The sequence below is a fragment of the Monomorium pharaonis genome, chromosome 3 (genome assembly GCF_013373865.1).
Source record: "Monomorium pharaonis isolate MP-MQ-018 chromosome 3, ASM1337386v2, whole genome shotgun sequence".
Taxonomy (NCBI): Eukaryota; Metazoa; Arthropoda; class Insecta; order Hymenoptera; family Formicidae; genus Monomorium; species Monomorium pharaonis.
Window position 1 is genome coordinate 677,190 of NC_050469.1, and position 14,104 is coordinate 691,293.

Here is a 14,104-nt window from a genome sequence, read left to right on the forward strand (position 1 = left end):
GATTCTAAGCGAAATTCATAGCATAAGCAAAAGAAACGAATAGCATATATTTAAATTAATAACATAATTAATAATTTTATATATGTAATTACATATATAATACAATAAATGTACACATTTATAGTGACAAAAATGATTAAATAATATGATTTAGAAACATCTAGATTTAAAAGAAAAACAAATTTCAAAATAAATTAAAACTATTAACTATAATTAAATCATTGCAAAAAATTCTCTTTTGCAGATTTCTTTTTCAATTTATTGTAGATATTCCAACATTGCAAACATTATAGTAATTGTTTCTTCATCGTTATATAAGAATAATAATGTATCCAAATTACTTCTTTCTACGTGCAAAATAATAATTATTTATTGCAAATTATTTAATACTTTTTTCTCTTTCTTTCTTTGTGCATTATTTCTCCTTTTGTGCATAACATAATGCTGCGATACTCTATTTGCGAAATTCTAATTACAATATTATAATATAATACTACAACTCCTTTATTTAAATTATTTGCATGGATGATCAGAATGAATCCTTACCCATTCTCAATGATAAAATAAAAAGATATTCTGGTAACTTTTTTTACGCATACATTGCTAATCAAGCAATTCTTATTACATATTGATGTTTGTTAATTTTAATTTTCTTAATCTACAACACACAAGCATAAGGCTCTTGTAAAACGGCTTATTGTTTATTCAAGGATATTAACTCGTTACGTTAGATAAAAAATTCATCTTTAAAAGTCAGCAAGTCTAATAAATCAAATAAAGTAAGTGGATATTTGAATATTCGACTGTAAGTATGTATGTTTTTAACCAGAGGATAAATCAAATTTATGACAAGAGAAGGAATTGCGCGTTAAAACAAAAATGCTACGTAAAACTTAAAGCGTTTGTTTTACTATTCTTTTTTTAATAACCCGTCTCAATATACATGAACATTTTTATGTTCCTAAAGACGATGATATGCAGGGTTTTCTGTGACGCAAATTGTTACGTAAAATCAACCGCCGTATATGGCAAGGATTACAAGATGAGCAATCGAGTCCGGTAGATAGATCCGAGGTCGGTATTAGAAATCTATATTACGGTCTTTACAACATGGAAAAGCGATCTTAGTCGACTTTGCTTCCTCCTGATTGGTTCTCCAGATAACGCCGCCGGTATGCCCCGGTAGGATCGTATTTGTCTTCCAGTAATTTCCAATCGTCCGGTTTATTGTCAATCAGATGATGAGAGATCCTGTCGGCCGCATTCTTCTGCGCCTCGCTACATCCGGCGCAGTCGTGCTCCAACGCATCTGGCAAATTCTCTAAAGGGGTTGCATTGAGATTATGACACACTTATACATTATAATGTGCTTTGTCCCGATTTGTTATTAATTTCAAAGAAAGCGAAAATTCCGTACCGAAGACTCTCCCTCAATTTTTCAAATTTTAAGTTTTAAAAAATTTATATTTGTAAGACAAGAGTGCATGTATTGAAATTAAAAAATTGTTCCTTTTACCGAGAAACGTCACGGTCTCGAAATATAGTTTGAGAACGGACGTCCTCGTCGTTTGACGTACTTACTTTTGAGTTCCGCCGCGTCCGGGGTGCAGGGATTCCGATCGAGCAGGCAACCCACATATCCGTTTAACAGCCTCTCATTGCTTATTATCGCATCCACGTCTACATTGTCGAATTTCGTGGTGTACACCTCATCCTGGGCGAAAACGGAGGTGAATGAAAGGACGTACACGGTGATAAAGGTGACGACTAAATGTCTCATCGTAACACGGACAAGATCGATGCGTTGTTCCCGATTCACTGCTGATGGAGCTCATTACTTTGAATGTCTTATAAGGGGCTTGGACACGGTTCGTTAGTCGCACGAAATCGTCCTCGTGTGTCCTTGCCATAATTTATCGAAAAATACGCGCGATGAAGTCATTTCCTGCGTCGATGCGGTAGATATATTTTCTTTTGCATGCAGAATTTTTTACAAATTTTTATTATATAAAGTTATTATATATAACTAAAATTATTTTTGCGTTTTCTTCAAATTAATATATAAATTATTACTATGATAATATATTATCTTGTTACAAATAATCAAGAATTTTTTACATCCTTTAGCTTTTCTCCAAAATAATTGCTATATTGTAAAATTTAAAGAAAACTTAACAAAAATATATCTTTTATAACGTAGAATACAAATAGATAATTTTAAAAATGTAAAGATGTTTCTACGTGACAAAAGAAATGAGATAAAGAAAACACAAACATAATAATTGCATTGAAATGTTTGCATGTTTGATAATATGACGCTATAAAAGATTAATTCTGATACAACATGATTATCATATTTTTATCAAAAATTTTACAAAAATGTGTAGTTAAAATGCGCATAGCGAAGAATTTATGTGTCATACGTGAAACGAATTCCTGTGCATTAATTCTTTTATTTCATAGACGACGTATTACGTGTGCGTGACCTCGACTTTTAGATGATTCGCGTAAGGGACGATTGTATCATCATCAATTCTCGTTATTCGTCTCCGCAAAATTTCTTTAATTCGTAAATTTAAATTCCTCGCTCGAGGCATTTCGGCCTTGCATAAATTGTCGGTAATTGTAATGCAATATCGTCCTCTGTCGCGGGCAAAATTGATTCGTGGAAATCTCTTCGTGTAATTGCGGCTGCGTATTTTTGCGAGCACATAATCACGCTGATACGGTCATATGAATAAAGCAATTTACAATTTACTTAACAGACTCAAATTATAACATCTCTCTGTTTTTTTTAAATGCGTATGTTTTTTGCTTAATAATCTTATTTCTAAGCAGAAATTTATTTTATACGTTTCAAGGATAAATTTTTAATCCGATCTTATAGAATATATTTGTACTCAATGGTCGACGGTCCTGGCCCCTGCGAGATGTGTGAACTCTGTTAGAAAACTCGTACCCCGGCAGGGAAAAATCGACTCCGCCCGACGGATGGATATTCGTCTGATTTCAGATCAAGTCGAAAGTTTCGCGTTTCATAATCCGCAACAAAGTAGGCTTATCAGCGAGCACTTTTGATTTCGCAAAAAAAGAAAACGATGCCCGGGTTGGAGCGGATTAATCGCTGCGGCCGTCTGATCGAGGGAGCGCGAAGGGATTTCCTGAAATATTATCTGAAAAAATGTCCAACCCTGTTTCACATCTGCTACGATCCGATCGGCACTCATCGGAAAGCGAGGGCCTTCATCGGATTTCTCTTTGGATTTGTCGCAGCTGTCGTGTTGTACGAGGGCATAATCGTCGATCTACAATTTGACACGTATACCAGTATCTCTCTGGGAGCCATCCTTGTCGCGATGCTATCGATAGGCTGTGCATCATCGATACAGGTAATCTCTTTTCTTACTTCACTCAATTTAGCTTATTATTTTTTGTGGGTATGTACAACCCTCTTGTGTTAGCTTACATTTATTTTATTAACATACTCGATTAGGCATCAAAACAGCGATATCTCTCTGGAAGAGCTATTCTTCTCCTTAAAAATCAATTACCATGTTACTATGTTGGTCATATTATATAAATTATTTTCCTATATTGGTTTCGTCAATTATTCTTAATAAAGCTAAAGGCTTGAAACAACGCGTTTACCTCGATAAATAAATATTTGACAAATCGAAACTTGTCGTGTTTCTGCAAATTTACCTGTGTCATAACATGCGTTATGTACCTACAATTATTTTGTCCGCACAATCCGATTCTTATATTTTACAAATATTCGTCGAGTAAATAGACGTAGTTTCCAAATAAAAAATGCAATTATAATTATAGGCATCAGTTTATACATATACGAACTTTGAAAAGGTAAAACTTTTGTTCAATTAGCTATATTAAACGGCAATATATGTATATAATAGGATATGTTTAGTAAAAAGTCGTTTTTATTTGTTATATTTGTTAAAAAAATATTCAGCATTAAAACCGGTATTCTGTCGTACCGAATAGGTAAGGTGCATCTGTCTTTTGACAATACCGACCTTCCTCGGACGATCCGGACGCAACGTTTTGAGAGCTCTCGTACTGGGGTATGTAATAGCGGGACCGATATTCAATTTAACATACAACGGCAAAGAGGTGGTGAGAACTTTCGCTTGCACGACGCAGTTGACATACAATCTCAGCAAGACACGCTTCGATCTCATGTTTAAGCCATTTCAGCAGGTGTGTTTGTGTGTCTGCTCGTAAACATCAAATTTCGTACAAGATTAATTATTTGAGACGAAACTTGGCAAGGCAAAACTTTGCTCGAGATGATTGATATAATCCAAATATCTAACGATATGCAGGCGGTGCTTGCCATGAAAACGGATGCGAACGAGCTGAAGGATACTTTATCCTCGGTGAAAGATTTGATGAGTCCGATAGTCGAGGAAATCGAGGGCGAAGAAGAGATGTGGAGACTGAAAGAGGAGAACGACTATTTGGATGAGCTTCAGGACGACACAAGGAGAAGCGACGAGATCGAAGAGAAACATGAGAAAGAGATCGCTAACGCAAAGTCCGAGGCGGATGTTTACGAGGCGAAGTACAAGAGGAAGATCGAGTCACGCTGCGAAGAGCAACTTAGCCATGGTGCCGAACGGTGCAGGTGGGATATTTAACGCGGACTCGATTTAAACAACGTCGGCGAATAATTGAAGCACGTTTCTCGTCTTTTGTAAACAGACTTCTAGGAATTCATTCCTATGCAGATCTGGCGAATGATATAATGGTATCCATGATACGAACGGCGAGATTCTTTGCAAGAAGATAAATGAAAAACACAAGCTGGTATTTATCGATTCTCACTCAAGACCACCTTGTAATGTCTTGGGATGCTAATACGGCAGCTTAGCTTTGTGATTGATTTATGACATCTTAAGACAGTACTTAAAATAATTTTTAACATATAAATTAACCATGAATACCAGCCATAGATTCTTTTATAGTTTACCGGAAAAATAATCTTGAGTATAAAATAATTTATACTAATTAATGCTGTTTATTCGATAATATTCTGCCATGGAAATATCGCACTGCCTTAAGTTCTACAAACTCGTCACTCTTTTTAATTCTCTTAGTATTTCTTTCTTTTATACGTTCTAATTTTTGTATTGGCGTTAACAGTGGAATTTAACATAACGAGACATTTTTCAGAGACATGTTCGCTGACGCTTACGACAAGTGTTACGATACCGTAACGATCTTCGCGGCTTGGCTGCTGTGCTGGCCGATGAAACTCACCTTTGTGTGCAATCTAGTGCAAGCTCTCGGCGGGTCCAACATCTGTGATCCCGAGGGGAAAGTGGACTCTGGTATCGGGGAAGGTTACGTCGCTTTAAAAAGTGAATGTCATTTGCGTCAGCCGATAATTTTATGAAAATTTAGAAATGTGAATATATTGAATCTCTCCGCGATATTTTCGCGAGTTATCGTCTCTTCTTTACGAAGGAGCCAAGGATGCTTTCAGCAAAAGTCTCAAGGACGCGAAACTGCAGTATAGAGTAAAGAAGATGCCGGTAATTCTTGACCTTCACGACGCTACAGACGCTGCTCAGGCCGTGATGTACGAATTCAACTCACGCAGAAAAGTCTTTGTATCAGTAATGATGATTATCAAAAGGCGAGTACAGACGGACTATATAGATGACACAGTTTGCTTTCTTTATTTAATGAAAACCTCGTATTTATATCATTTAACGAAATCATTTCTAAATCATACGAAATACATTTCTAAATGCAATATTATCTCTTTGAATGGTTTGTTTTGTAGATAAGAAAAAATTGACTTGTTTTATGCTTATCCATCGTTGTAGTATATAAAATATATGTTACATTATTTAGGTGTCTGTCTTTTATTTTCTTGAGAATCATAATAAATGCTCAGACATATCATGAAAAATATTTGACCGAGATCGAGCATGACAACGTGTATGTTACTTCATACTTCCGGAAAATCGATACGAGACGAAAGGCTCGCGGTAGTCTGACCTTGCTGCCCTTAAAAAAGATCGAAAGATCGAAGTTTGTGGATCCATACAGCCTACAGCCAGGTGAAGTTGAACGGATAAACCTGATCGGCCAAACGGTCAAGTTGATCCTCGAAATGATCAGTGTGACGACGTTTTTATTACTGGACAGGCTCTTCTTCGAAGCGCTTGATTTGGTCAGAAAACATTCTTACATGGAATATACTCAGGTTAGAGATTTGTAAAGCAATTAAAAATGTGTTATTTTAAGTTAGATTCAAATATAATTTTAAATTTCGGCTCAAGATTCTTTACCCATGTCTCAAGTTTAATTCGCCATCTTTCGTTTGTAAATTTTATAAAGCTAAATTTTCAATATTTTATCCAAGTGTACATAATGTTAAAAAAGAGAAATTTATATAATTTTTTATTTTTGACCTAAGAAATCAACATAGTTACAGTCAAATATAACGTACGGTAAATGCCAGGAGAGTTTTAAATAATAATAAGCAATTAGCATATGCAACATAGCTGAAAACAGTTTTTTCTAACACATTACAATTTAATTATTATTCATTCTTTCCGATCTTTCTCGTACTTTATAATTAGATTTTTTTAGGCGGGTCATCACGACATGACCTTGGAGATTCGCGGGATTGGAATGATAGCCTCTCTGATACGTAGCGTCATCCGCGGATTCAACGTGAAGAGACGAGTGAAGACTGTGGTGACCAACAGCGCGTGTTTACCGAGAGCCAATAAAGTACCGAATTACATGATCCTCAAGATCTACTCGTTCTATCTGGCCATTTGGGTATTGCTGTTCACCACCGCTTACACCCAACGACTGCGACGAGTGATATGCTCGTTCTTCTATAGGAAACGCGAGAAGAGGCGCATACTCTACCTCTACAACGAGACCCTGAGGCGCAGACTTGGACACGTCAGGTAGAGGGATTAAATAAGGGTTTTGTTAAGTTTACACTTAAGGGATTAAATTGTGCTCCAAGTTCTATGTAACTATTTGGAAAAATGAAGAAGACACCTTCAAATAAAATTCAAATCCAACTGAATAGATTAATTCGAGCCTCCTAAGAATTAAAGACCATTGCACGTACATTTCCGTAATCGTAACCGTAAGATTTCGACCAATCATATTGCTCAAATCAGCCGTAACCGAATTAACCAATCGTATTGCTTAATTTTTTACGGTAACGATTAGAGAAATATACGTGCAATGAGAGATTTGATTCCTCCTTGACGTTGGAATATATAAAGCATTGCCTCTGTACGTACAATTCAGATAGAGAAGAATTTTGCGAATGATACTCAAACCATTTCCGTGAAAAAAAAACTCGAATATCGAAATTGATTCAATTTTTGGCGAATATACATATATCGCTCTTGATCTCATCTCTGATACCGAAGGTTCATGCGAGCCAGAGTTAAGACTCTGGTCAGGACTCGTCGACTAGAGTACGACATAGATCCGTGGATCGCCCTGAGGCTGCGCTGGCCAACGCTCTGCGGTTGGTTAGCGATCTTTGCCTGGGCACGTCACAAGTGCCTCGTCTGCGGCGAACCAGAGCCAAGGAAAGGTCCACAGTTCCGTAAATGCACGACACCCGGATGTCCCTTCGTCCATTGTTCCGAATGCTGGGACGACGTCGGTAGGATTTGCTTTGCTTGCACGGATATCGGCGAAACGGACGATGAAACGGACGAGTTTGACACTTTCATAACAAAATAGAAGGAGAATTGTACATGAAATCTTGTGAATTTCATTCAAAAGATTTGCTGCCTGTTACGTCATAAACGCCGATCTTATCAAGGCAGTCAGATTTATATAATGCATTTTTTTTGTTTTACATAAAGGAAATAACAAATATAAAAATTTTACACTTACAACTGTGCTTTCAAAAATTAATAATTTCAGTATGCTCTCTTTAGAAGAAATGTTTTTCATGTAGGATATACGTAAAACATACATAATATAAACTTCTATTAATTTGACAATATCGATGTTTAATAATATAATAATAATAATAATAATAATAATGTTATTGAAAAGTCTATGTGTCAATTATAGATATACATTATACTTATGTTTATGAATCAATAAAATTATAAATTCGATTTTATATAAAAAAATATTAGTAATATAATCGATATAAAAATTAGTTTTAAGATAGAATCGAATTTGGTATTCAAAAATCTATTTTAATATCTGCGATTTTTTACATCATCCTCATGTTCTGTTTCGCGCAATCAAATCCGAAACAATAAAGTAAAAATAATTGGATACTAATTATTTTGATAACATCAGAGCTTTTAATACTATTCACTGCCAAACATATTAACATATAATTAGAATTATATTTTTGAATAAATTGAATGTTTATTAAGCCGATATCAGACTATGGAGATTGAGATTAAAGATCGACCAATGTGAATAAAGTAAAAAATTACTCGACCTTCTTATTCTTACGCGACGCTGCTTTGAATTTTAATTATTAATGTTTATTACGATCAACGCTAATCGGAAGAAATTTTTTGCTGTATTTACGTCACAGGCGAAAATCTTTCATTCTATTAGAGGTAGCCCTTTATTTTCGCGTTACGTTTTTTTCTATGTGTAAAAAGAGTCGATCGATAAGGATTTAAATGAGAAAAGAGCATGTACACAGTTACATACTGTTGGACAATGAAGATGAACATAATAAAAAACACGCGCGGAATATATTATAATGCATTCATATTATTCCGTTATTATCATTTACATTATGAACGATATTTTATTTGCATACACGCGTACATGTATATTCTAGTCGTAGCATATCGCAGCTAGAAGGACGATGAGATAATTAGCGTTGCGTCATAATAATTTTACAACGTGTATTCGTTCGTTTCTCTCCTCGTCGATTCCTGATTAGATCTGAACGTTTTCCTCCTTGGCCATATCCTCATATTTCTTGGCATATTTTCCTTCCGAATCGTATTTTGTTTTCAAATCATTCCACATATCTTGCTTATTTAAGATTAGATATTTTATCACTGTTTTCGAGAGATCTTTCTGGCGTTCCGAACATTTCGCACATTCCGTTTCTAGCGCTTCTTTTACGTGTTCTGCAATTGTACATTATTATGTATTTAATGAAAAATAACTGGATACTAATTATTTTGATAACATCAGAGCTTTTGATACTATTCACTGCCGAACATATTAACATATAATTAGAATTATATTTTTAAATAAATTGAATGTTTATTAAACCGATATCAGACTATGGAGATTGAGATTAAAAATCGACCAATGTGAATAAAGAAGATCAACATTGAAATTGCAGATTAAAATTTAGAATTGTTTTCTCAATGTTCAATCTCGGTCATCCCGTAGGAAAAAATTATGCAAAAATTACTGTACAAAAAATTACATATTACAATTTTGTGTATAAATTTCTGCAGTTTTTACAGATTTTTGTACAAAGTTTTTATCTTCAAAAAATATTACATAAAATTCTGCAAAATATTTATGCACAAAAATATGCAATTTTTTGTGCAGTAATTTTTGCATAATTTTTTCCTACGGGATAACTAATAGAATTTTTATTTTTCAGTCACGTGATTATTATCAACTGTAACATATATATAACATAAATAAGAGATTATTAGTTAGATTATAAAAAGTACAACTTTTAAAATTTAAGACGATTAAAGTATGTGAAAAATGTCTACACAAGCTGAAATTTAGAATAAAGAGAACATGTGTTAATATATGAAGTAAAGGAATGGCTATAAACTATTATTATGATATCAATTGCAATGTAAATCGCAATACAATATACCGTGAATGAATAATCTTCAATCTTAATTTTAATCTCTATCCCCGTATTAGAACGTAATTTGATACAAGATTTAGTCAAGAATTGCGTAATTTAGCGAATTAAATATTACTAAGGAAAAACAAGTTTCAAGTTTATTTAAAAAGCAAGAATTTTTATATTTTGCAAACAAAAATATACTTCTAAAACTTCTGCAGAAAACAATTATGTTTTTCTAATGTATTAATATATTTCTTTCAATCTTGAAACGAATAAATAAATAATAATGAGATCTTGGACTGCGTATAATTAAAATCTAGTATTCACAGACTATTAGAGATGAATTGATGTAATATAAATTAATTCAGCTCTATTGATGAGTCTATATTCAAGCTACATTCCCTGCATAAAACGTCGGATTGAAAAGAATAAAAAAATATTGACATTTTGAATATCTTTTGAACCCTGCTTTGATGTAAAGAAAGGGATTGAAAAATATTGGATCGTTTAAACTTCACCGCGCTGAATGAGTGACGGCAATAGTGAGTGCCTCGCATTGAAAAGTATTGGATCGCGTTAAGTTTTATCGCGCTAATTATATATATATATATATATATATATATATATATATATATATAATTCTTTTCAATCCGACGTTTTATGCAGGGAATATAGCATGGATATAGACTTATCAATAGAACTGAATTAATTTATATTACATCGATTCATCTCTAATAGTCTGTGAAGACTAGATTTTAATTATACGCAGTCCAAGATCTCATTATTATTTATTTATTCGTTTCAAGATTGAAAGAAATATATTAATACATTAGAAAAACATAATCATTTTCTACAGAAGTTTTAGAAGTATATTTTTTCAAAATGAAGATGTCTCAGAATTTTGTAGCTTGTAATGTAAAATATATGGAATAGAAATTTTTGTTTGCAAAATATTATACACACACACACACATATATATGTATATATATATATATATATATATATTTTTTTTTTAAATATATATTAAATAAATAAATATTAAATATATATATATATATATATATATATATATGTATCTTTTTTAACAACGTTTTGAAGACAAGACAATATTTTATTCTACAAATTAAAAAAAGCGAATTATAAAATTAAAAATGTTAATATATCTTCTTATTTTAAAGAATTGTTTTTTCTTTTCAATTATTAATTAATAAGCTAAAAAACATATTTACAAACTTTTATTGTCAATAAAATATATTTGATTTCGTCTTTACGCATTAAAAAGTATTCGAATCTTCTCTCAGAATGTCAAAATTTAAATAAATACGAATTTTCGCATTAAAAAAAATTTACTTGACTCAAAACATGTCTCGTATTCAATCACAATCAAAACCCTTCAAACAAATGCAAATTCTCGCATTAAAAAAGATTCAATTTATTTCAAATATTCTTCTTATTTTATCGCATTCAATAGAATTCTATCAAATATTAACTCTCGCATTCAAAAAAATTCACTTGACTCTAAACATCCTTCGCATTCAATTTCAATAAAAGGCATTCAAATGAATGCGAACCTTTGCATTAAAAAAAATTCACTTTTTTTACTAATTATTATCGGATTCAGAGACATACAAGATTTCATGGTTCTATAATATTCTGAATATCGCACTAAACAGTATTGGCCCACGATCCAATCCGAAATTTTTGCAGAATTCACGATAAAATCTCATAAATGCAAAACAGTATTTTTGAATAAGACATTTTATGTAGAGTTTATAATTGCGAATAGAAGTTGCATATGCAATACTCACTTTTTACCTCTGCAGCTGCAGCAGGGCATTTAACATCGGGCTTTTCCAGAATACAATCGATGTATCGCTTTAGCAAACGCTCGTTACTAAGAATTTGTTGTATATCTATGTTGTCATACTTATCAGTGTAATAGTCTTGTGCGTACACGTAGACGACAGAAATGACAACAAACAGGCAAAATATTGTGAATTTCATGACTGCAACATGCATATATGTCCAATTAAACTCAATCAAATGAAATTCAAGTTTAGAAAACTACAAGTTACACGAATGATTTTAAATGAACCGTATGTAAAAATATAATTATAATTGTATTTTTCAAAATCACTTGCGGCACAATCTGCAGTTTCTCAAACTCGAGCTTGTTATATAAATAGTGAATAGAAGAAGTTTCATAAATTTTGTACTATCTGTTGCAAAATATTCACAAAAGTAGTTGCGTTTTTTGAAAGAATATCCATAGCGTCTCAATAACACACCGAAATTTACAAATTCAATTCAGCGCTTCTTCAAAAAGTTATTTACGAAAACGATATCAATTCTCGCGAGACACGTAACGTTACATAACGATGAAAAATATCAGATGAAGCGTGACGTAAATAAGATTTGTATTTTAATCAGAGATGATCGTGTAATCTCTTATATGTCCCCATTAAAGAAAATATATTACAAATAAATGTTCACAGTGGTGTTAATTGGTATAGCTATTTTCTTTTTCTTTTTGTGTCCATGTAACACACTGACCTATATTCACGACGACGCAAATTCAAAAGTGCTGGTAGTACTTAATTTACTGCGCAATCACCTCCAGTTTTCAAAGTAGAGTCCTGATAAAGAAGTCGCACCGCGGTTGCTTTGAACTGATTGACATACGATAAATCCACACCTAACTCGTGTTATTCACGATCTGATGTAATTATACAGGATATATCCATGTGACTTGACTTTATATACGTGTGAAGAGACAAACGGCAGGGTGGGAACGGTACCGATTTATTCCGTAAATTCTACTTGATCGTCACAGCTAGCACCTTCACCTTCGCACCCGCAGTGGAAAACGATCGTATGCATCATGCGTCGTTTGTAATGACGCATTACCTTTTTTTCTCGCTGATGATGGAGGGCTTAAAAACGCAAGGTGACTACCAAGTGTCATTGTCACAATTACTTTTTCTTAAAAGAAAAAAAAGATGTCCAGTTGGCCGTTTCCTTTCCAATATAATTTGAAATCAATTTTCTGCGAATAACATGTTACAAAATGAGATAATAAATTTCTCTTTTTACAAATTTTATATTTATTATATGATCTGTGTATCAATTTTTAGACTTTAGTCTTCGTATTCATATAAAAATTATTTAAGACATGATTGGCAAACTATTTCATATTCATATTTTATTTATAAAACAATTCCATCAAGGAGTAACACATGATTTCAATTTAATATTATAAATCAATATAAATTATTACTGCTACACGCGTTAACAAAAAAACTTAACTGAATTATAAAGTTGATAACAATTTTTCGCTATTTTTCAAAATTTGATTTAAAAAACAATTCACTTTTGATTTTATTTCAGATTTCAAAGAATAATAATTTTACTTAAAAATTGTAATTTTTGTAAACATTTCAGGCGAGTGATTACTTTTAGAAAGTATCTGTTTCATTTTTAATTTTTTTTTCTTTTAATTTTAAGGTAATTTTTCAAAACTTTTTATCGCCACGTTATTAACAAAAATATCTCGATTAATACACACACACACACACACACACGCGCGCGCGCGCGCGCGTGCACATAATTGTATCTGAATTAAAATAGGTATTAAAATCGTAATTAATGTAATTTCGAAGAATTGTAGAATCATGCAAGAAAAATATAAATAAAAGATATCGGATAATTAGAAAAAAATCATCGCAAAAAATATTGCACGTCTTTAATCTAACAACTTTATTGACTATGACTACTCGATGATTCCCACATTTGGAAGCAAATAAAATTTAATCAATGTTAATTATTTTTTTCTATTTGTTTCTGGAAGACATCAGCAAAAAAACAAAATGATATAACGTCATAAAAAATCATTACACATAAGTTTTTCTTAAATGAAAATATCGCAAATTTATTTCTCATAATACATTCGAACATTTATATCGAATTATATCATAATAAGTAAGTTGTAAGTAGCTAATTTCTTGTTGTTTAATTGAGAAAATAGTGCGTACGGTACAACACGTGTGTTGAATATCATACAATTTATTGTAATTAAAGTCGTATCTTGTTATTCTTTATCCGAATACAGGTGTTTAATAAGGAATGGCTGCGTTCAGCGGAAAAAGCAGTTTAAAGGTCTAGTTTCCATAAAACAATCTAATTTGTCAATCTAATTTGGAGTGAAACAAGATTGAAATCGGTAGAAATTTGTCATAATTGCATTAATTTTGCTTCTAATTAAAACTAGATTAATGCGTT

At 32.5% G+C, this 14,104-nt stretch overlaps 2 protein-coding genes across 2 annotated transcripts; one reads left to right on the plus strand and one right to left on the minus strand.

The window, feature by feature from the left end:
* Positions 1–418: 418 nt before the first annotated feature.
* Positions 419–12,618, minus strand: LOC105838993. The gene is made up of 7 exons (XM_036284617.1): positions 12,380–12,618; positions 11,635–11,832; positions 8,938–9,131; positions 6,781–6,939; positions 3,191–3,305; positions 1,582–1,821; positions 419–1,321 (listed from the first exon to the last, which is right to left on the minus strand). Exons 2-7 carry the CDS (start codon positions 11,828–11,830, stop codon positions 1,125–1,127), a joined length of 1,101 nt encoding a protein of 366 aa, XP_036140510.1. The 5' UTR covers positions 11,831–11,832; positions 12,380–12,618; the 3' UTR covers positions 419–1,124.
* LOC105840688 (protein sneaky) lies at positions 2,067–7,917 on the plus strand. Its single transcript, XM_028191163.2, is given in 9 exon segments — positions 2,067–3,081; positions 3,084–3,389; positions 4,003–4,218; positions 4,344–4,645; positions 5,194–5,381; positions 5,488–5,659; positions 5,881–6,235; positions 6,625–6,953; positions 7,434–7,917. Coding segments are annotated over 9 exon segments (2,280 nt in total). The 5' UTR covers positions 2,067–2,991; the 3' UTR covers positions 7,756–7,917.
* Positions 12,619–14,104: the final 1,486 nt, after the last annotated feature.